Source organism: Panulirus ornatus, chromosome 3 (assembly GCF_036320965.1).
Source record: "Panulirus ornatus isolate Po-2019 chromosome 3, ASM3632096v1, whole genome shotgun sequence".
NCBI classification, from domain to species: domain Eukaryota; kingdom Metazoa; phylum Arthropoda; class Malacostraca; order Decapoda; family Palinuridae; genus Panulirus; species Panulirus ornatus.
The window spans coordinates 42,979,343-43,003,232 of NC_092226.1; the positions used below are offsets into that span (position 1 = coordinate 42,979,343).

The following is a 23,890-nucleotide window of genomic DNA, read 5'->3' on the forward strand; positions in this document are numbered from 1 at the left end:
TCCATGTGCCCAAACCACTTCAAAACACCCTCTTCTGCTCTCTCAACCACACTCTTTTTATTTCCACACATCTCTCTTACCCTTACGTTACTCACTCGATCAAACCACCTCACACCACACATTGTCCTCAAACATCTCATTTCCAGCACATTCATCCTCCTGCGCACAACTCTATCCATAGCCCACGCCTCGCAACCATACAACATTGTTGGAACCACTATTCCTTCAAACATACCCATTTTTGCTTTCCGAGATAATGTTCTCGACTTCCACACATTCTTCAAGGCCCCCAGAATTTTTGCCCCCTCCCCCACCCTATGATCCACTTCCGCTTCCATGGTTCCATCCGCTGCCAGATCCACTCCCAGATATCTAAAACACTTCACTTCCTTCAGTTTTTCTCCATTCAAACTCACCTCCCAATTGACTTGACCCTCAACCCTACTGTACCTAATAACCTTGCTCTTATTCACATTTACTCTTAACTTTCTTCTTCCACACACTTTACCAAACTCAGTCACCAGCTTCTGCAGTTTCTCACATGAATCAGCCACCAGCGCTGTATCATCAGCGAACAACTGACTCACTTCCCAAGCTCTCTCATCCCCAACAGACTTCATACTTGCCCCTCTTTCCAAAACTCTTGCATTTACCTCCCTAACAACCCCATCCATAAACAAATTAAACAACCATGGAGACATCACACACCCCTGCCACAAACCTACATTCACTGAGAACCAATCACTTTCCTCTCTTCCTACACGTACACATGCCTTACATCCTTGATAAAAACTTTTCACTGCTTCTAACAACTTTCCTCCCACACCATATATTCTTAATACCTTCCACAGAGCATCTCTATCAACTCTATCATATGCCTCCTCCAGATCCATAAATGCTACATACAAATCCATTTGCTTTTCTAAGTATTTCTCACATACATTCTTCAAAGCAAACACCTGATCCACACATCCTCTACCACTTCTGAAACCACACTGCTCTTCCCCAATCTGATGCTCTGTACATGCCTTCACCCTCTCAATCAATACCCTCCCACATAATTTACCAGGAATACTCAACAAACTTATACCTCTGTAATAATAATAATAATAATAAAAACAATATAGGAAATAAAGCTTTGAAAATAGATTAAAAAAAAAATTCTAGCAACTACTGTACTGTAAATAGCCTAGTCTGAAAATTTTCAATGCTCCTTTCCTGAATATAGAGAAAAATGCTCTGTCAAAGTATGTTTCAAAATATGCACCGATGTGTTTAAATCAAGTTCATAAAATGGTACACAAACGCCAAAAAAGTGATTATTCAGAAGGTTCATCCTTCATATAAACATTTGTCCACATACTTTCCCCATAATTTTCCTTTTCTCATACCCTGTACTTAAAATAATACTGTAAGCTACAATTCACGACCAGAAAAAGATTCTTTCAGTTTTAACCACCATTTTCCATGTTTGCAAGATAGCGACAGGAACAAAGAAAGAAAAGCCACATGCCCTTACACAAATATACACACATACATAATTTGGTCTCCCACTTCTCCTTGTTCCCTTCACCTCTGACACATATATCATCTTTGTCAACCTTTCCTCACTCATCCTTTCCATATGACCAAAATATTTCAAGACCTCTTCTGCTCTCTCAACCTCACATCTCTCTTACCCTTTCATTACTTACTCGATCAAACCACCTTACACCGCATTTCATTTCCAACACATCCACCTTCCTCCATATAACACTATCTATAGCCCATGCCTCACAAACATATAATATTGTTGGAGCTACTATTCCTTGAAACACTCCCATTTATGCTCTCTGAGATAACGTTCTCTCCTTCCACACATTCATCATCACTCCCAGAACCTTCACCCCCTCCCCCACCCTGTGACTCACTTCTGCTTCCATGGTTCCATTTGCTGCTTAGTCCACTCCCAGATATCTAAAACACTTCACTTCCACTAATTTTTCTCTATTTAAACTTACGTCCCAATTAATTTATCCCTCAACCCTATTGATCCTAATAACCTTGTTCTTATTCACATTTACCCTTAACCTTCTCCTTTCACACACTTTTCTAAACTCAGTCACCAACTTCTGCAGTTTCTCACTTGAATCAACCACTACTGCTGTATCATTGGCAAACAACATCTGACTCACTTCCCAGACCCTCTCATCCACAACAGGCTGCATACTTGCCCTTCTCTCCAAAACTCTTGCATTCACCTCCCTAACAACTCCATCCATAAATAAATCAAACCACCATGGAAACATCATGCACCTCTGCCACAAACTGACATTCACTGGAAACCAATCTCTCTCCTCTCTTCTTACTTGTACACATGCTTTACATTCTTGAAAACTTTTCACTGCTTCTAGCAATTTACCTCCCACACCACATACTCTTAAGATCTTCCACAAAGCATCTCTATCATCCCTATCATATGCCTTCTCCATATCTATAAATGCCACATACAAAACCATCTATTTATATATATTATTCATTATACTTAATAGCTGCTTCCCACATAAGCGAGGTAGCGCCAGGAAAACAAATGTCCACACACACACACACATATACATACATATACATATTAACACATACACATATACATACACATACAAAAACATATATATATATATATACACACGTACATATTCATACCTGCTTGCCTTCATCCATTCCTGGCGCTACCCCACCCCACAGGAAAGAGCACTGCTACTCCCTGCTTCAGTGAGGTAGCGCCACGAAAACAGACAAAAGAGGTCACATTCATTCACACTCAGTCTCTAGCTGTCATGTGAAATGCACCAAAACCACAGCTCCCTATCCACATCCAAGCCCCATTGACCTTTCCATGATTTACCTCGGACACTTTACATGACCTGGTACAGTCTACTGACAGCACATCAACCCTGATATAATACATTATTCCAATTCATTCTATTCCTTGCATGCCTCTCACCCTCCTGTATGTTCAGGCCCTGATCGCTCAAAATCTTTTTCACTGCATCCTTCCACTGCCAATTTTGTCTCCCGCTTCTCCTAGTTCCCTTTACCTCTGACACATATATCCACTTTGACAAACTTTCCTCACTCATTCTCTCCGTATGTCCAAACCATTTCAAGAAATCATCTTCTGCTCTCTCAACCACACTCTTTTTATTACCACACATCTCTCTTACCCTGTCATTATGTACCTGATCAAACCACCTCACACCACATATTGTCCTCAAACATTTCATATCCAACGCATCCACCCTCCTCCGTACAACACTATCTATAGCCCATGTCTCACAATCATACAATATTGCTGGAACTACTATTCCTTCAAACACAATCACTTTTGCTCTCCAAGATAACATTCTCTCCTTCCACACATTCTTCATCACTCCCAGAACCTTTGCCTCCTCCCCACCCTGTGACTCACTTATGCTTACAAAGTTTCATTCGCTGCTAAGTCTACTGCCAGATATCTAAAACACTTCACTTCCCCCGAATTTCTCCATTCAAACTTACAATCCAATCAACTTATCTCTCAACCCTGCTCAACCTAATAACCTCGCTCTTATTCACATTTACTCTCAACCTTCTCCTTTAACACACTTTTCCAAACTCAGTCACCAACTTCTGCAGTTTCTCTCTTGAATCAGCCACCAGTGCTGTATCATCACCTGCAGTTCCTCACTTGAATCAGCCACCAGTGAAGTATCATCGACAAACAACAACTGACTCACTTTCCAGACCCTCTCATCCCCAACTGCATACTCGCCCCTCTCTCCAAAACTCTTGCATTTACCTCCCTATCCACCCCATCCATAAACAAATTAAACAACCATGGAGATATCAAATATCCCTGCAATAGACTGACCTTCACTTAAAACCAATCCCTCTCCTTCTCTTCTTGCTCCTATACATGCATTACATCCTTGAAAAAAAATCTTACTGCTTCTTGCAGTTTACCTCTCACACCATATATACTCTTAAGACCTTCCACAAAGCATCTCTATCAACCCTATCATTTGCCTTCTCCAGATCCAAAAATGCCACATACAAATCCATCTATTTATATCTAATTTCTATCAAATATAATCACTGTTTTCCACGTCAACGAGGTGGAGCAAGGAAACAGCTAAAGAATGGCCCATCCATTCATATATATACATAAATGCCCATACACACACAAAAACATACATATAGATAACAACATATACACATGTACATACATATACATACACTTATATACATATATACTTATACATACACATACATACTCATGTACATATTCATACTTACTTACCTTCATCCATTCCTGGTACTACCCTGTCCCACAAGAAATAGCATTGCTAACCCCTGCTTCAGGGAAGTAGTGCCACAAAAACAGACAAAAAAGGCCACATTTGTCCACACTCAATCTCTAGCTTTCATGTGTAATGCACCAAAACCACAGCTCCTTATCCACATCCAGGCCCTATAGACCATTCCATGGTTTACCCCAGATATTTCAAACGCCCTTCTTATCAATCTTTCCTCACTCATTCCTTACATATGTCCAAACCACTTCAACACACCCTCTTCTGCTCTCTCAACCACACACTTTTTATATCCACACATACCTCTTATCTCATTACTCACTTGATCAAACTACCTCACAATACATTTCATTTTCAACACATCCACCCTCTTCTGTACAACCCTATCTATAGCCCATGTCTCATAATCATATAACATTGTTGGAACTACTATTCCTTCAAACATACCCATTTTTGCTCTGAGAGATACCGTTCTCGCCTTCCACACATTCTTCATCACTCCCAGAACCTTCGCCCGTTCCTCCACCTTGTGACTCAATTATGCTTCAATGGTTCCATATGCTGCTAAGTCTACTCCCAGATATCTAAAACATTTCGCTTCCACTAATTTTTCTCTTTCAATCTTACATCCCAATTAACTTGTCCCTCAACCCTACTGAACCTAATAACCTTGCTTTTATTCACATTTACTCTCAACTTTCTCCTTTCACACACTTTTCCAAACTCAGTCACCAACTTCTGCAGTTTCTCACTCAAATCAACCACTAGAGCTGTATAATTGGCAAACAACAACTGACTCACTTCCTAAGCCCTCTCAACCACAACACACTGCATACTTACCCCTCTCTCCAAAACTATTGCATCTAACTCCCTAACCAACCCATCCATAAACAACTATGGGACATCCCACACCCTTGATGCAAGCCGACACTCACCGGGAACCAATCACTCTCCTCTCTTCCTTTTCCCACACATGCCTTACATCCTTGGTAAAAATTTTTCACTGCTTCTAGCGACTTACCTCCCACACCATATACTCTTAAGATCTTCCACAAAGCACCGCTATCAACCCTACCATATGCCTTCTCCAGATCCATAAATGCTACATATAAATTCATGTTTTTCTAAGTATTTCTCATTTATTTTCTTCAAAGCAAATACCTGATCAACACATGCTCTACCACTTCTGAAACCATGCTGCTCTTCCCCAATCTGATGCTCTGTTCATGCCTTCACCCTCTCAATCAATACCTTCCCAAATAATTTCCCAGGAATACTCAACAAACTTATGCCTCTGTACTTTGAACACTCACCTTTATCCCCTTTGCCTTTGGCACTATGCACGTATTCAGCAATCCTCAGGCACTTCACCATGGTCCATACATACATTGAGTATCCTTACCAACCAATCAACAACACAAGTCACCCCCCCTTTTTCAATAAATTCCACTGCAATACCATCCAAACCCACTGCCTTGCCAGATTTCATTTTCTGCAAAGCTTTCACTACTTCTTTCTTCACCAAATCATTCTCCCTGACCCTCTCACTTCATAAACCACCTTGACCAAAACACCCTATATCTGCCACTGTATCATTACTATTATCATTATCACCATTATTATCATTATACTTGATCGCCGTTCCCCACATCAGCGAGGAAGCACCAGGAAAGATATGAAAAAGCCACATCTGCAAACACTCAGTCTCTAGCCATCATGTGTAATGCAGCAAAACCACAGCTCCTTCTTCATATCCACATCCAGCCCCCACAGACCTTCCCATTGTTTACCCAGACATTTCACATGCCCTTGATATCAGCCTTGCTATCACTCATGTCCAATTCTTTATCTTACCAATGTAAAGCACAATTTTTGTTGTTGCTGTTGTCACAAACACATTATGCCTCCTCGATTTTGGGTTTTATGCATGAAAAAAAAAGGATTGGTTACCCAAAAATATATCCATCAAAAAAAAGGTGCAGTGCCAATCTTCTGTGTTAGAAGGTTACAAATATCCCTGTACATGGGAAGAGCCACATATCAGTAGTACCAATATCTAAAAAAAAAAAAAGTTTCCTCAGTTAATAATCTTAGACCGGCGAGCCAGACTCCAACCTTTTCTTAGGTTTTAGAAAGCTTTGTCATCCCAGAAGTAATGTCCGGCATCAAGCTTCATACTGACCGTACACAATATGGGAACATAAAGAACTCCTCCACAACCTACTATCTTGTGCACTTTGTTCACAAAATGCTGTCTGATCTCGACAAATGTAGGAAAATTTTCTCATTCATTATGCAAGATTTTAGCAAGGGATTTGACCTAACTTATCATACCATCATAGCAAGTAGCCTCTTAGAGCTAGGATTAAGGGTCTCCCTAACTAGATGTCTAGGTTTGTTGGATTTCTTCAGAACCATTCCCAAAGAGTATGTATTTCCCTTAGATGCATGAGGAGTATAAACTATACCTCCTGTGGAGCCCCTCAAAGAACTCTCTGTGGTCCTATTGCCTTCTTAGTAATGATCAATGGAGCTGCACAATACACAAAAAAATGCCTGAAGTACACAGACAAGCTTCCTATCTACGAAACATAATCAGATGATTGCCTTTCTGAGAAGAGTACCTTGCATGAAACAGCTTAAGAGCTGAACACATGGGCATCAGCAAGCAACATGTCACTAAACATTGGTAAGTGCTAAGTAATGCAGGAGACAAGAACTTAAGAAACCACTAGTTTTACAAAGTGTAACCATAGGGGGTACCAGCATCCCAGTAGTAAACAGTTCTAAATTGTTAGGAGTCACCACAAGCTCTGACCTGACATGGGCTGAATACACGAATAACATCACATCACAAGTATTCTAACTTCTCTACATGCTACAATTGCTGAAGAAATGAATGCCCCGTCCGATCAACTAATCAAAACATACATAACTTGTATATGACCCACCCTGGAGTACTGTTGCCCACTACTTCATGCTGGGCTCTCTGCTCACCAGTCTCAGTCAATTGAGAGGGTGCATAGGAGAGATGATTATCAGCTTTGAATATGAAAAAAGTTATCAAAAAGCCCTCACAAAGTCCTCCTAACATACATTGTCACAAAAGAAGAAGGAGCTGACCTTGAACTTCACAAAGGGACTACTTAATGAAAATAGGGTCAGAGACCTCCTACCTCCTTGATGCAGTGATGTGAGCACAAAAACAACATGCAGCAGTGACCAACTCAAACCGTTCAGATGTGGAGCACATCTAAAAAGTTCGTACATCACATGTGCAACAAGATTCATTAACTCTAGTGGTCTATGACATTGTGATAATGAAGAGGAAACTGTTGGAAATATCTTATGGTGTAAATCATACTGATTTTTCTTTGGTCATTACATACCATCTTATTCTTTGTTACAGCAAACAACCCTTTTAATCTTTTTTTACTATCTCAAACCTATGAATCTCGCATCCTCAACCGTGTAATACGACCTAATAACTCGAACTGTCTGTTAAGCAACTAAATGTCGAATGAGAGAGGAGCAAGGGGGGTTTACGAAAGGTAGGGGATGTGTGGATGAGATTTTGGCAATGTGAATGACTGTGAACAAGTATCTACTGAAAGGTACAAAGCAGTATGCAGCTTTTACAGATCTGGAGAAAGTGTATAACAGACACATGGAATGCATTATGGGATGTGTTAAGGATATATTGAGTAGGGAAAAAAATGTTGGAAGGTGTGAAAGCCTTCTAAGGAGGTGCAAATGCACTTGTAAGAGTGGAAAAAGAGTTGAGCAAGTTATAGTATACATGAGGGTGTGAGGCAGGGCTGTGTGATGCTACCATGGCTTTTTCAACATAAATATATAAGGGCCATTCTTCGTCTGTTTCCTGGCGCTACCTTGCTGATGTGAGAAACGGTGATCAAGTATAATTATAAATAAACAATATATACGGATAACAGGATAAGAAAGATGAAAGCAAAACGAGGGAAAGGGGGTGCAGAAATGGATTGTGGTCGTGCAGTGTGGTGCTAGTGACAAGCTTGTTTGTGGATGACGATGTTGTTTGCTGAAAACAGAGTTGCAGAGTGTTGTTAGTGTGTTTTATTGTGTGCAAAAATGTAGGTGGTTGAAGGTAAATGCAAACAGAAGTAATGGTGTTTGAAAGGAAACAGAATGAAGCATAGATTCTGCATTGCCCTACAGAATGAGAAGAAAATGTACTAAATTCTTACAGATGGGAAGGCCACACACCCATCCCCCCCCCACCCACAAAAAAGAAAGAAAAATAAGAGTAGATGACAGAATTTAAGTATTTGGGAGCAATCTTAGGTAAGTTTGGTGATATGGAAGGAGAGATAAGGAGATAGCAATTACAAGGTAGAGGAGTCACTGGATCTCTTCATAGAATAATGAAGGGTAGAGGTGTGTGTATGGAGGTGAAGAAAGGATTAAGAGACAGCATAGTCCTCCTGACCCTGCCCCTGGAATGAGTCACAAAAGTCAAGAATCTAGCCTCTGGAAATGAGCTTTATGAGATCATGAGGTATGACTAGATGGAATGAAGAAAGAAATAAGTGGGTTTATGAGAGATTTGGTATGGCATGGAATGCAAAGGGAATGACATGAGGAGTGGTAGAATGGATGATTCATAATACTTTGAGTTAGTTTGGGCATGTGGAAACACTGCAAGATGAGTGGTTTACATGGAGAGTGTATGATAGTACCATTGAAAAAGTTGGTTTGAGAGGATGGCCAATTTTGATATGGGGAAATACAGAAATGGTGGAAGAATGCATGGAATTATGCATGTGAGGGAGGTATGTAAGGATTGGGACAAGTGAAGACTCTTCTGCCGTGGCCAACCCTTGATGGGAGTTCCCAGTGGGAATGGGCATCAGAGATTTAGATAGACAGATATATAGGTAAATAGATATACAAAAGATTATCCAGTTTAGTAGTAGAAAGAGAATAGACAGATATATAGATAAATAGATATGCAAAAGATTATCCAGTTTAGTAGTAGAAAGAGAAAAGATATTTTGAATGTAATTTTGAATGGAAAAGAACTTGGAGTAAGCGGAGTGTTTCAGATATCTGGGAGCGGATGTGGCGGTGAATGGAACCATAGGACCAGAAGTGATCCATAGGGTGAGTGATTGAAGGTCACGGCTGCAATGAAGCATGTGTGGAATTTGTTAGGGCAAAGATGGGTACACTACTCCTACTGGCATTGTATGAAGGCAAAGTGTAGGCCTTACATGACAGATTTCGGGGAGGAGTTAGTGTGTTGAAGATGAAATGCCCGAGGACAGTAAGCAGTATGAGTTGGGTTAATCAAGTGAGAGAGAGAGAGAGAGAGAGAGAGAGAGAGAGAGAGAGAGAGAGAGAGAGAGAGAGAGAGAGAGAGAGAGAGAGAGAGACAGAGAGAGAGAGAGAGACAGAGAGAGAGAGAGAGACAGAGAGAGAGAGAGACAGAGAGAGAGAGAGAGAGAGACAGAGAGAGAGAGAGACAGAGAGAGAGAGAGACAGAGAGAGAGAGAGAGAGAGAGAGAGAGAGAGAGAGAGAGAGAGAGAGAGAGAGAGAGAATGTGGTAATAAGAAGCATATGGACGAAAGAACTGAATAAGGTGTGCTGAAATGGTTTGGAGAAGAGAATACGTGATATGAGGTTGACAAAGAGGTGTATGTATTAGAAACGGTAGGGACAATGAGAAGGGGTAGATCATACTGGAGACAAAAGGATGGACTGAATAAGATTTTGAGTGGATGGGGCCTGAACATGCAGATGGATGAAAGGCATGCATTGGATTGAGTAAATTGAAGTGATGTGATACGGAGGGGACGAAACACTCCTCTGACCTAGGTAACTGTATTTTCTTTAAGCATTGCCCAAACATGAGCTACAGATAATCTGTCCACAAACATACAATCTCTCCTTGTCATACATAACATTTAACAACACTTAACTCACACTGCTCATTCTTTGTAACTAGATTTTCCAGCAGTGAGCATCAACTGTTAGAATTGCTTTTTGAGAAAATGGTAGGAGCAACATACAGAAGTAGCGAGTAGGAGCCCTTAGGCAGGAGCATTGGGTAAAAGTAGTCATTAGGAACAGCAAGAAGAGGCATTAAGTAGCAGTAGTCAGGAGGAACATACTATGCTAGAGTTGCCCTCTACCAGTGCCTGTGAAGGGTGAGGCAATAAAGGCTAAAAAGCAGCACTTGAGTTCACGAGGTATGGAGACTATTGCCATGACCACACCCTTATGGGAGTTCCAGTTGGGAACAGGCATGAAAGTCAAAGACATATAGACATTAGTACTAACAGCATGGACAGGGGTTGTGCTTTTGCTACATTCATATACATATGACAAGAGAATGGATGTGACCAAATGAGACCTTTTCTTCATTTGTTCCTGGCACAAACTCGATTTCATGGAAAATGGCAAAAACATGAGTAAGAAAAAATTATGAAGTTAATGACCATTAAGAGTACTCAAAATGCTGAAACTGGACCTAATTTTGATGGGATGCTGACGTGTTCATCAATATGCACCAGATTAACATAAAACAATTAGTTACTAAGAACTGAACATAGCCAAAAACTTGACCAGAGTTCACCACAGCACTCGTCACCATGTATCTGCACATGAAGTTACATGATCACACATCAAATAGTGGGTGAGCCTTAAACTCGATTCTAAAACCCAATTGTCATTAAGGTAGGAAATGTAGGTCAAAGTGACCTACTTTTGGTGAGATGCTGAACTGCTCATCAAAATGCATCTGAATATGAAGTAATTTGATTATACATTAAACAATGGATATGAAATGAACACAACTAAATCTTACAGTGTGGGCAAAAATACAGCTCTTTCTCAACACAGTATAAGGAAACTAAAAATAAATATCCTGAAGTACAGAAAAAGAGAAACAGCATCACTAAATACTACAAACTTCTAATGATGAAAATTCTTTATGTAAAGTTCACCTTAGATGCCATGAGAAGGCAACATCTTCAGTGAATGTAACCTGAAGAACAAGTATAGAAAATCCCTCTAGTACTGTTTAAGGACTTCACAGGTCAAAGGTATGGAATGAGGAACTTCCCTCAAAAATACTCCAATAATTTCCATTTGGTGTTCACAACATTCAAATTTACTCGTTCAATGCAACTATTTCCACCTTACTAGCAATCAGCAGGGATAATTAACATTTGCCATTAATTTCTCATGGCTAAGTTTAGGAAAATAAAAAAGTAAATTTCACATCTTATCACAAATGAAACATACTTACATTTTCATGTTTGAACCTGGTGAGAATTTTGATCTCTCGAAGTGTTCTCTGGCAGTATGTTTGATGCTCGAAAGGTGATATCTTCTTGATGGCTACCTTTGTTTTGGTAACACTGTCATTGGCTGACCTGCAACAAAGCAGAATATGAATAATCAACTCCAATATTCAGCTGATTAAATTCTAACATCTTTCTCACCACTGACCAATACACCTATTTTACCTAATGGGAGCAAAATTGCAGACATTCACAAATTGGCCTGCATGACACTGATACACAAAGGAGGATCTAAATAAATACCTACACATTATAGAACAGTTAGCTTGACTTTACATGTAACAAAAATTCAACGAAAGAGTGATAAAAGGACATATATTAAATCAGCTAATGAAGACTAGTTATATAAATGATGGCAAACATGGATTATTGTCAATTACAGGCCAATTGAGGATATTCCCACTAAGGCTCAGTCCTCTGTTCTTAGTGCTACCTTGCTAATGCAGGAAATGGTGAATATGTAATAAAAAATGAAACAACTCCAAATAAAAAGAATGAATACTATATTCTTGACTTTGCAAAAGCATTTGACAAAGTAAAATCATAGAATTTTGCATGAGAAAGAAGCTATACAAGACATTAAAGGTAAAACAAGAAGATGGATTAAATGTTCAATGTGGTTGCAAATAGAACCATATCTAAGTCAGATGTCCTATCTGTGATACTACAGGGACTGATGTTATTTTCAACAGCGTTTGTAATGATGATAACAGAAACCTATCATGAAGTAAAGGAAAGCATAGTAAGGAGCTTTGCAGATGACACCTGAGTAAGCAAAATGACTGTATCAGGGAAAAAATCAAATGGAGATCCAAAGAGACTAAGATGCAATTTACAAATGGGTAATGGGAGCTTGAGGTAATTCAGTCAAGATAAATTTGGGCAAATATATCATGTGACAAGAAAGGATTCATCAGTGGTACTAAAGGCCCAACAGTGAAAGTGACAGAAAGTGGAACAAATGTAATAGGTTTGGGTGTTTTGTGCGAGATATTTGAGATCGGAGAGCATAACATTATTATAACAAGAGTGGTATGATTCTGAGAACTTTCACTTGTGACTCTAAAAATTTTCACTTGTGATAAGACTTTAATTCATTCGTAAGAAGTATAATTGAATTCTACTGTGTCGTATGGTTACCAATGAAACAGAAATAAACACAGCAGAGAGAATTCCTATGTAAAATTAAAGGGAAAGAACATATAAATTATCATGAAATTCTGAAAAAAGTCCATGCATTTTTCTAGAAAGAAAAAAGAAATATATGTGATTATCTATGCCTAGCAACAAACTAAGGGTTTGTGAGAAAATATATTAGACCTGAAAGCCTCTTAAATGGGAATATATAGCTATCACGTTTGCAAGAATACCAAAAAGGGAAGGATTAGCACTACTCAGGAAACAGGAGTGGTAGGAGTATGTGATAGAGTGTGACAGTAAGAATACTGATATGGGTAAAACTGAAAGTAAATGGAGAGAGATGGGTGATTATTGGTGCATATGCACCTGGGCTTGAGAAGAAAGGACATGAGAAGCAAGTGTTTTGGGAGCAACTGAGTGAGTGTGTTAGTAGTTTCGATAAACTAAAACCAGGTTATAGTAATGGGTGATTTGAATGCAAAGGTGAGTAATGTGGCAGTTGACGGAATAATTGGTGTGCATGGGGTGTTCAGTGATGTAAATGGAAATGGTGAAGAGCTTGTATATTTATGTGCTGAAAAAGGACTGGTGATTGGGAATACCTGGTTTAAAGAGAGAGATATACATAAGTATACATATGTAAGTAGGAGAGATGGCCAGAGAGATTATTGGATTACGTGTTAATTGATAGGCGCGCGAAAGAGAGACTTTTGGATGTTAATGTGCTGAGAGGTGCAACTGGAGGCATGTCTGATCATTATCTTGTGGAGGTGAAGGTGAAGATTTGTAGAGGTTTTCAGAAAAGAGGAGAGAATAATGGGGTGAAGAGAGTGGTGAGAGTAAGTGAGCTTGGAAGGGAGACTTGTGTGAGGAAATACTAGGAGAGACGGAGTACGGAATGGAAAAAGGCGAGAACGAAGGAGGTAAGGGGAGTGGGGGAGGAATGGGATGTATTTAGGGAAGCAGTGATGGCTTGCGCAAAAGATGCTTGTGGCATGAGAAGCGTGGGAGGTGGGCAAATTAGAAAGGGTAGTGAGTGGTGGGATGAAGAAGTAAGATTATTAGCAAAAGTAAGATTATTAGCAAAAGAGAAGAGAGAGGCATTTGGATGATTTTAAAGGGAAATAATGCAAATGACAAGGAGATATATAAAAGCAAGAGGCAGGAGGTCAAGAGAAAGGTGCATGAGGTGAAAAAGAAGGCAAATGAGAGATGGGGTAAGAGAGTATCATTAAATTTTAGGGAGAATAAAAAGATGTTTTGGAAGGAGGTAAATAAAGTGCGTAAGACAAGGGAACAAATGGCAACTTCAGTGAAGGGGGCTAAAGGGGAGGTGATAACAAGCAGTGGAGATGTGAGAAGGAGATGGAGTGAATATTTTGAAGGTTTGTTGAATGTGTTTGATGATAAAGTGGCAGATATAGGGTGTTTTGGTCGAGGTGGTGTGCAAAGTGAGAGGGTCAGGGAGAATGGTTTGGTAAACTTTGAAGAGGTAGTAAAAGCTTTGTGGAAGATGAAAGCCAGCAAGGCTGCAGGTTTGGATGGTATTGTAGTGGAATTTCTTAAAAAAGAGGGTGACTGTATTGTTGACTGGTTGGTAAGGTTATTTAATGTATGTATGACACATGCTGAGGTGCCTGAGGATTGGCGGAATGCTTGCATAGTGCCATTGTACAAAGGTAAAGGGGATAAAAATGAGTGCTCAAATTACAGAGGTATAAGTTTGTTGAGTATTCCTGGGAAATTATATGGGAGGGAATTGATTGAGAGGGTGAAGGCATGTACAGAGCATCAGATTCGGGAAGAGCAGTGTGGTTTCAGAAGTGGTAGAGAATGTGTGGTATTGCAATGGAATTTATTAAAAAAGAGGGTGACTGTATTGTTGACTGGTTGGTAAGGTTATTCAATGTATGTATGACTCATGCTGTGGTGCCTGAGGATTGGCGGAATGCTTGCATAGTGCCATTGTACAAAGGCAAAGGGGATAAAAATGAGTGCTCAAATTACAGAGGTATAAGTTTCTTGAGTATTCCTGGGAAATTATATGGGAGGGTATTAATTGAGAGAGTGAAGGCATGTACAGAGCATCAGATTGGGGAAGAGCAGTGTGGTTTCAGAAGTGGTAGAGGATGTGTGGATCAGGTGTTTGCTTTGAAGAATGTATGTGAGAAATACTTAGAAAAGCAAATGGATTTGTATGTAGCACTTATGGCTCTGGAGAAGGCATATGATAGAGTTGATAGAGATGCTCTGTGGAAGGTATTAAGAATATATAGTGTGGGAGGCAAGTTGTTAGAAGCAGTGAAAAGTTTTTATCAAGGATGTAAGGCAAGTGTATGTGTAGGAAGAGAGGAAAGTGATTGGTTCTCAGTAAATGTAGGTTTGCGGCAGGGGTGTGTGATGTCTCCATGTTTGTTCAATTTGTTTATGGATGGGGTTGTTAGGGAGGTGAATGCAAGAGTCTTGGAAAGAGGGGCAAGTATGTGGTCTGTTGTGGATGAGAGAGCTTGGGAATTGAGTCAGTTGTTGTTCGCTGATGATACAGCACTGGTGGCTGATTCGTGTGAGAAACTGGAGAAGCTGGTGACTGAGTTTGGCAAAGTGTGTGAAAGAAGAAAGTTGAGAGTAAATGCGAATAAAAACAAGGTTATTAGGTACAGTAGGGTTGAGGGACAAGTCAATTGGGAGGTAAGTTTGAATGAAGAAAAACTGGAGGAAGTGAAAGTGAATCATAGGGTGGGGGAGGGGGCAAAAGTTCTGGGAGCATTGAAGAATGTGTGGAAGTTGAGAACATTATCTCGGAAAGCAAAAATGGGTATGTGTGAGGGAATTGTGGTTCCAACAATGTTACATGGTTGCGAGGTGTGGGCTATAGATAGGGTTGTGAAGAGGAGGGTTGATGTGCTGGAAATGAGATGTTTGAGGACAATATGTGGTGTGAGGTGGTTTGATCGAGTAAGTAATAACAGGGTAAGAGAGATGTGTGGTAATAAAAAGAATGTGGTTGAGATAGCAGAAGAGGGTGTTTTGAAATGGTTTTGGTCACATGGAGAGAATGAGTGAGGAAAGATTGACCAAGAGGATATATGTGTCAGAGGTGGAGGGTACGAGGAGAAGTGGGAGACCAAATTGGAGGTGGAAAGATGGAGTGAAAAAGATTTTGAGTGATAGGGGCCTGAACATGCAGGAGGGTGAAAGGCGTGCAAGGAATAGGGTGAAATGGAACGATGTGGTATTCCTGGGTTGATGTGCTGTCAATGGATTGAACCAGGGCATGTGAAGCATATTGGGTAAACCATGGAAAGTTCTGTGGGGCCTGTATGTCGAAAGGGAGCCGTGGTTTCACTGCGTTACTACACGACAGCTAGAGACTGAGTGTGAATGAATGTGGTCTTTGTTGTCTTTTCCTAGTGTTACCTCGCACACATGTGGGGAAAGGGAGTTGTTATTTCATGTGTGGCGGGCTGGCGATGGGAATGAATAAAGGTAGACAATATGAATTATGTACATGTGTATATATGTATATGTCTGTGTGTGTATATATATATGTATAAGTTGAGATGTATAGGTATGTATATTTGCATGTGTGGACGTGTATGTATATGCATGTGTACGTGGGTGGGTTGGGTCATTCTTTCGTCTGTTCCCTTGCGCTACCTAGCTAACACAGGAGACAGCGAATTAGCAAAATAAAATAAAAAAAATATTTATATCTATTTTACTTATTTTCATTTGTCGCTTTCTCCCACATTAGCGAGGTAGCGCAAGGAAACAGACAAAAGAATGGCCCAGCCCACCCACATACACATGTATATACATACACGTCCACACACGCAAATATACATACCTATACATCTCAACTTATACATATATATAAACACACAGACATATACATATATACACATGTACATAATTCATACTGTCTGCCTTTATTCATTCCCATTGCCACCTCGCCACACATGAAATAACATCCCCCACCCCCCTCATGTGTGCGAGGTAGTGCTAGAAAAGACAACAAAGGCCCCATTCGTTCACACTCAGTCTCTAGCTGTCATGCAATAATGCAATGAAACGACAGCTCCCTTTCAACATCCAGGCCCCACAGAACTTTCCATGGTTTACCCCAGACGCTTCACATGCCCTGGTTCAATCCACTGACAGCACGTCGACTCCGGTATACCACATCATTCCAATTCACTCTATTCCTTGCACGCCTTTCACCCTTCTGCATGTTAAGGCCCCTATCACTCAAAATCTTTTTCAATCCATCTTTCCACCTCCAATTTGGTCTCCCACTTCTCCTCGTTCCCTCCACCTCCAACACATATATCCTCTTCGTCAATCTTTCCTCACTCATTCTCTCCATGAGACCAAACCATTTCAAAACACCCTCTTATGCTCTCTCAACCACACTCTTTTTATTACCACACATCTCTCTTACCCTATCATTACTTACTCGATCAAACCACCTCACACCACATAATGTCCTCAAACATCCCATTTCCAGCACATCCACCCTCTTCTGCACAACTCTATGCACAGCCCACGCCTCGCAACTATACAACATTGTTGGAACCACCACTACTTCAAACATACCCATTTTTGCTTTCCAAGATAATGTTCCCGACTTCCACACATTCTTCAATGCTCCTAGGATTTTCGCCCCTCCCCCACCCTATGATTCACTTCCGCTTCCATGATTCCATCCGCTGCCAAATCTACTCCCAGATATCTAAAACACTTCACTTCCTCCAGTTTTTCTCCATTCAAACGTACCTCCCAATTGACTTGACCCTCAACCCTACTGTACCTAATAACCTTGCTCTTATTCACATTTACTCTCATTTTTCTTCTTTCACACACCTTACCAAACTCAGTCACTAGCTTCTGCAGTTTCTCACATAAATCAGCCACCAGCACTGTATCATCAGCAAACAACAACTGACTCACTTCCCAAGCTCTCTCATCCACAACAGACTGCATACTTGCCCCTCTTTCCAAAACTCTTGCATTCACCTCCCTAACAACCCCATCCATAAACAAATTAAACAACCATGGAGACATCACACACCCCTGCCACAAACCTACATTCACTGAGAACCAATAATTTTCCTCTCTTCTTACACATAAATATACCTTACATCCTCGATAAACACTTTTCACTGCTTCTAACAACTTGCCTCCCACACTATATATTCTTAATACCTTCCACAGAGCATCTCTATCAACTCTATCATATGCCTTCTCCAAAGCCATAAGTGCTACATACATATCCATTTGCTTTTCTAAGTATTTCTCACATACATTCTTCAAAGCAAACACCTGATCCACACATCCTCTACCACTTCTGAAACCACACTGCTCTTCCTCAATCTGATGCTCTGTACATGCCTTCACCCTCTCAATCAATACCCTCCCATATAAATTACCAGGAATACTCAACAAACTTATACCTCTGTAATTTGAGCACTCACTCTTATCACCTTTGCCTTTGTATAATGGCACTATGCAAGCATTCCGCCAATCCTCAGGCACCTCACCATGAATCATACATACATTAAATAACCTTACCAACCAGTCAACAATACAGTCACCCCTCTTTTTTAATAAATTCCACTGCAATACAATCCAAACCCGCTGCCTTGCCGGCTTTCATCTTTCGCAAAGCTTTTACTACCTCTTCTCTGTTTACCAAATCATTTGTCCTAAACCTCTCACTTTGCACACCACCTCGACCAAAACACGCTATATCTGCCACTCTATCATCAAACACATTCAACAACCCTTCAAAATACTCAATCCATCTCCTTCTCACATCACCACTACTTGTTATCACCTCACCATTAGCCCCCTTCACTGAAGTTCCCATTTGTTCCCTTGTCTTACGCACTTTATTTACCTCCTTCCAAAACATCTTTTTATTTTCCCTAAAATTTAATGATACTCTCTCACCCCAACTCTCATTTGCCCTCTTTTTCACCTCTTGCACCTTTCTCTTGACCTCCTGTCTCTTTCTTTTATACATCTCCCACTCATTTGCATTATTTCTCTGGAAAAATCATCCAAATGCCTCTCTCTTCCCTTTCACTAATAATCTTAATTCTTCATCCTACCACTCACTACCCTTTCTAATCTGCCCACCTCCCACACTTCTCATGCCACAAGCATCTTTTGCGCAACCCATCACTGCTTCCCTAAATACATTCCATTCCTCCCCCACTCCCCTTACCTCCATTGTTCTCACCTTTTTCCATTCTGTACTCAGTCTCTCCTGGTACTTCCTCACACAAGTCTCCTTCCCAAGCTCACTTACTCTCACCATTCTCTTCACCCCAACATTCTCTCTTCTTTTCTAAAAACCTCTACAATTCTTCATCTTCGCCTCCACAAGATAATGATCAGACATCCCTCCAATTGCACCTCTCAGCAAATTAACATCCAAAAGTCTCTCTTTCGCGCGCCTATCAATTAACACGTAATCCAATACTACATAATCCAATAACGCTCTCTGGCCATCTCTCCTACTTACATACGTATACTTATGTATCTCTCGCTTTTTAAACCAGGTATTCCCAATCACCAGTCCTTTTTCAGCACATAAATCTACAAGCTCTTCACCATTTCCATTTACAACACTGAACACCCCATGTATACCAATTATTCCCTCAACTGCCACATGACTCACCTTTGCATTCAAATCACCCATCACTATAACCCGGTCTTGTGCATCAAAACCACTAACACACTCATTCAGCTGCTCCCAAAACACTTGCCTCTCATGATCTTTCTTCTCATGCCCAGGTGCATATGCACCAATAATCTCCCATCTCTATCCATCAACTTTCAGTTTTACCCATATCAATCTAGAGTTTACTTTCTTTCACTCTACGACATACTCCTAACACTCCTGTTTCAGGAGTAGTGCTACTCCTTCCCTTGCTACTGTCCTCTCACTAACCCTTGACTTCACTCCCAAGACATTCCTAAACCACTCTTCTTTACCCTTGAGCTCCATTTCACTCAGAGCCAAAACATTCAGGTTCCTTTCCTCAAACATACTACCTATCTCTCCTTTTTTCTCATCTTGGTTGCATCTACACACATTTAGACACCCCAATCTGAGCCTTCGAGGAGGATGAGCACTCCCCACGTGACTCCTTCTTCTGTTTCCCCTTTTAGAAAGATAAAATATGTGACCAAACCATTTCAAAACACCCTCTTCTGCTCTCTCAACCACACTCTTTTTATTACCACACACCTCTCTTACCCTTACATTACTTAATCAAACCACCTGACACCACATATTGTCCTTAAACATCTCATTTCCAGCACATCCACCCTCCTCCGCACAACTCTATCTATAGCCCACGCCTCACAACCATATAACATTGTTGGAACCACTATTCCTTCAAACATACCCATTTTTGCTTTCCGAGATAATGTTCTCAACTTCCACACATTCTTCAACGCTCCCAGAACTTTGGCCCCCTTCCCCACCCTATGATTCACTTCCACTTCCTGGTTCCGTCCGCTGCCAAATCCACTCCCAGATATCTAAAACACTTCACTTCCTCCAGTTTTTCTCCATTCAAACTTACCTCCCAATTGACATGTCCCTTAGCCCTACTATACCTAATAACCTTGCTCTTATTCACATTTACTCTCAGCTTTTTTCAGTCACACACTTTCCCAAACTCAGTCACCAGCTTCTGCAGTTTCTCACGCGAATCAGCTACCAGTGCTGTATTATCAGCGAAAAACAACTGACTCACTTCCCAAGCTCTCTCACCCACAACAGACTGCATACTCGCCCCTCTTTCCAAAATTCTTGCATTCACCTCCCTAACAACCCCCATCCATAAACAAATTAAACAATCATGAAGACATCACACACCTCTGCCACAAACCTACATTCACTGAGAACCAATCACTTTCCTCTCTTCCTAAACGTACACATGCCTTACATCATCGATAAAAACTTTTCACTGCTTCTGACAACTGGCCTTCCACACTACATATTCTTAATACCTTCCACAGAGCATCTCTATCAACTCTTATCATATGCCTTCTCCAGATCCATAAATGCTACATACAAATCCATTTGCTTTTCTAGTTATTTCTCACATACATTCTTCAAAGCAAACACCTGATCCACACATCCTCTATCACTTCTGAAACCACACTGCTCTTCCCCAATCTGTTGCTCTTTACATGCCTTTACCCTCTCAATCAATACCCTCCCATATAATTTCCCAGGAATACTCAACAAATTTATACCTCTGAAATTTAAGCACTCATTTTTATCCCCCTTCCCTTTGTACAATGGCACAATGCAAGCATTCTGTCGATCCTTAGGCACCTCACCATGAGTCATACATACATTAAATCATCTTACCAACCAGTCAACAACACAGTCACCCCCTTTTTTGATAAATTCCAATGCAATACCATCCAAACCCTCTGCCTTGCCGGCTTTCATCTTCCACAAAGCTTTTACTACCTTTTCTGTTCATCAAATCATTCTCCCTAACCCTCTCTTTCTGCACACCACCTCAACTAAAACAAACTATATCTGCAACTCTATCATCAAACACATTCAAAAACCTTCAAGATACAAACTTCATCTCCTTCTCACATCACCACTACTGGTTATCACCTCCCCATTAGCCCCCTTAACTGATGTTCCCTTGCTCTTGTTCTCTCGCCAACCCCTTAATTTACTCCCAAGACATTCCAAAACCACTCTTCCCGTTTACCTTTGAGCTTCGTTTCACTCAGAGACGGAACATCCAGGTTCCTTTCCTCAAACATACAACCTGTCTCTCCTTTTTTCTCATCCAGGTTACATCCACACACATTTAGACACCCCAATCTGAGCCTTTCAGGAGGATAAGCACTACCCATGTGACACCCGTCTCCCTTTTAGAAAGTTAAAATACACAGAGGGGAGGGTTTCTAGCCCCCACTCCCATCCCCTTTGCTCACTTTCTACGACACGTGAGGAATGCGTGGAAAGTATTCTTTTTCCTCTATCCCCAGAAATAGATATAGAGATAGATTTGTGCGGAGGAGGATGGATGTGCTGGAAACGAGATGTTTGAAGACAATATGTGGTGTGAGGTGGTGTGATCGAGTAAGTAATGAAAGGGTAAGAGAGATCTGTGGTAATAAAAAGAGTTTTTTGAGAGAGTAGAAACGGGTGTTTTGAAATGGTTTGGTCACATGGAGAGAATGAGTGAGGAAAGATTGACCAAGAGGATATATGTGTCAGAGGTGGAGGGAACGAGGAGAAGTGGGAGACCTAAGTGGAGGTGGAAAGATGAAGTGAAAAAGATTATGAGTGATCAGGGCCTGAACATGCAGGAGGGCAAAAGGTGTGCAAGGAATATGAGTGATCAGGGCCTGAACATGCAGGAGAGCAAAAGGCATACAAGGAATAGAGAGAATAGGAACGATTTGGTATACCGGAGTCGACATGCTATCAATGGATTGAACCAGGGCATGTGAAGCATCTGGCATAAACCATGGAAAGTTTTGTGGGGTGTGGATGTGGAAAGAGAGCTGTAGTTTTGGTGCATTATACATGACAGCTAGAGAATGAGTGTGAATGAATGTGGCCTTTGTTGTCTTTTCCTAGTGCTACCTCGCACACATACAGGAGGAGGGGGTTTTCATTTCATGTGTGGCTGGGTGGCGCCTGGAATGAATAAGGGCAGACAGTATGAATTATGTACATGTGTACATATATATGTCTGTGTGTATATATATGTATACGTTGAGATGTATAGGTATGTATATGTGCATGCGGATGTTTATGTATATACATGTGTATGTGGGTGGGTTGGGCCATTCTTTCGTCTGTTTCCTTGCGCTACCTAGCTAACGTGGCAGACAGCGACAAAGTAGATTAAATTTAACTTTCTAAAAGGGGAAACAGAAAAAGGAGTCACGTGGGGAGTTCTCATCCTCCTCGAAGGCTCAGATTGGGGTGTCTTAATGTGTGTGGATGTAAACAAGATGAGAAAAAAGGAGAGATAGGTAGTATGTTTGAGGAAAGGAACCTGGATGTTTTGAGTGAAACGAAGCTCAAGGGTAAAAGGGAAGAGTGGTTTGGGAATGTCTTGGGAGTAAAGTCATGGGTTAGTGAGAGGACAAGAGCAAGGGAAGGAGTAGCACTACTCCTGAAACAGGAGGGGTGGGAGTATCTAATAGAATGCAAGAAAGTAAACTCTCGATTGATATGGGTAAAACTGAAAGTGGATGGAGAGAGATGTGTGATTATTGGTGCATATGCACCAGGGCATGAGAAGAAAGATCATGAAAGGCAAGTGTATTGGGAGCAACTGAGTGAGTGTGTGTCAGTAGTTTTGATGAATGAGACTGGATTATAGTGATGGATGATTTGAATGCAAAGGTGAGTAACGTGGCAGTTGAGGGTATAATTGGTGTACATGGGGTGTTCAGTGTTATAAATGAAAATGGTGAAGAGCTTGTAGATTTATGTACTGAAAAAGGACTGGTGATTGGGAATACCTGGTTTAAAGAGAGAGATATACATAAGTATGCGTATGTAAGTCGGAGAGATGGACAAAGAGCATTATTGGATTACGTATTAATTGATACGCAAGCGAATGAGAGACTTTTGGATGTTATTGTGCTGAGAGGTGCAACTGGAGGGATGTCTGATCATTATCTTGTGGAGGCGAAGGTGAAGATTTGTGGAGGTTTTCAGAAAAGAAGAGAGAATGTTGGGGTGAAGAGAGTGGTGAGAGTAAGTGGGCTTGGGAAGGAGACTTGTGTGAGGAAGTACCAGGAGAGACTGAGTACAGAATGGAAAAAGTTGAGAACAAAGGATGTAAGGGGAGTGGGAGAGGAATGGGATGTATTTAGGGTAGCAGCGATGGCTTGTGCAAAAGATGCTTCTGGCATGAGAAGCGTGGGAGGTGGGCAGATTAGAAAGGGTAATGAGTGGTGGGATGAAGAAGTAAGATTGTTAGTGAAAGAAAAGAGAGAGGCATTTCGACGATTTTTCCAGGGAAATAATGCAAATGAGTGGGAGATATATAAAAGAAAGA

The 23,890-nt window shown here is 40.8% G+C and overlaps 1 protein-coding gene across 1 annotated transcript in view; it reads right to left on the reverse strand.

Moving 5' to 3' along the window:
• rl (Mitogen-activated protein kinase rl) overlaps positions 1-23,890 on the reverse strand; it is a 218,067-nt gene that overhangs the window by 166,713 nt on the left and 27,464 nt on the right. The window contains exon 2 of the mRNA XM_071687460.1: positions 11,621-11,747. Within this exon, the coding sequence (XP_071543561.1) occupies positions 11,621-11,747 (127 nt within the window). The remainder of the gene's footprint in view (positions 1-11,620; positions 11,748-23,890) is intronic.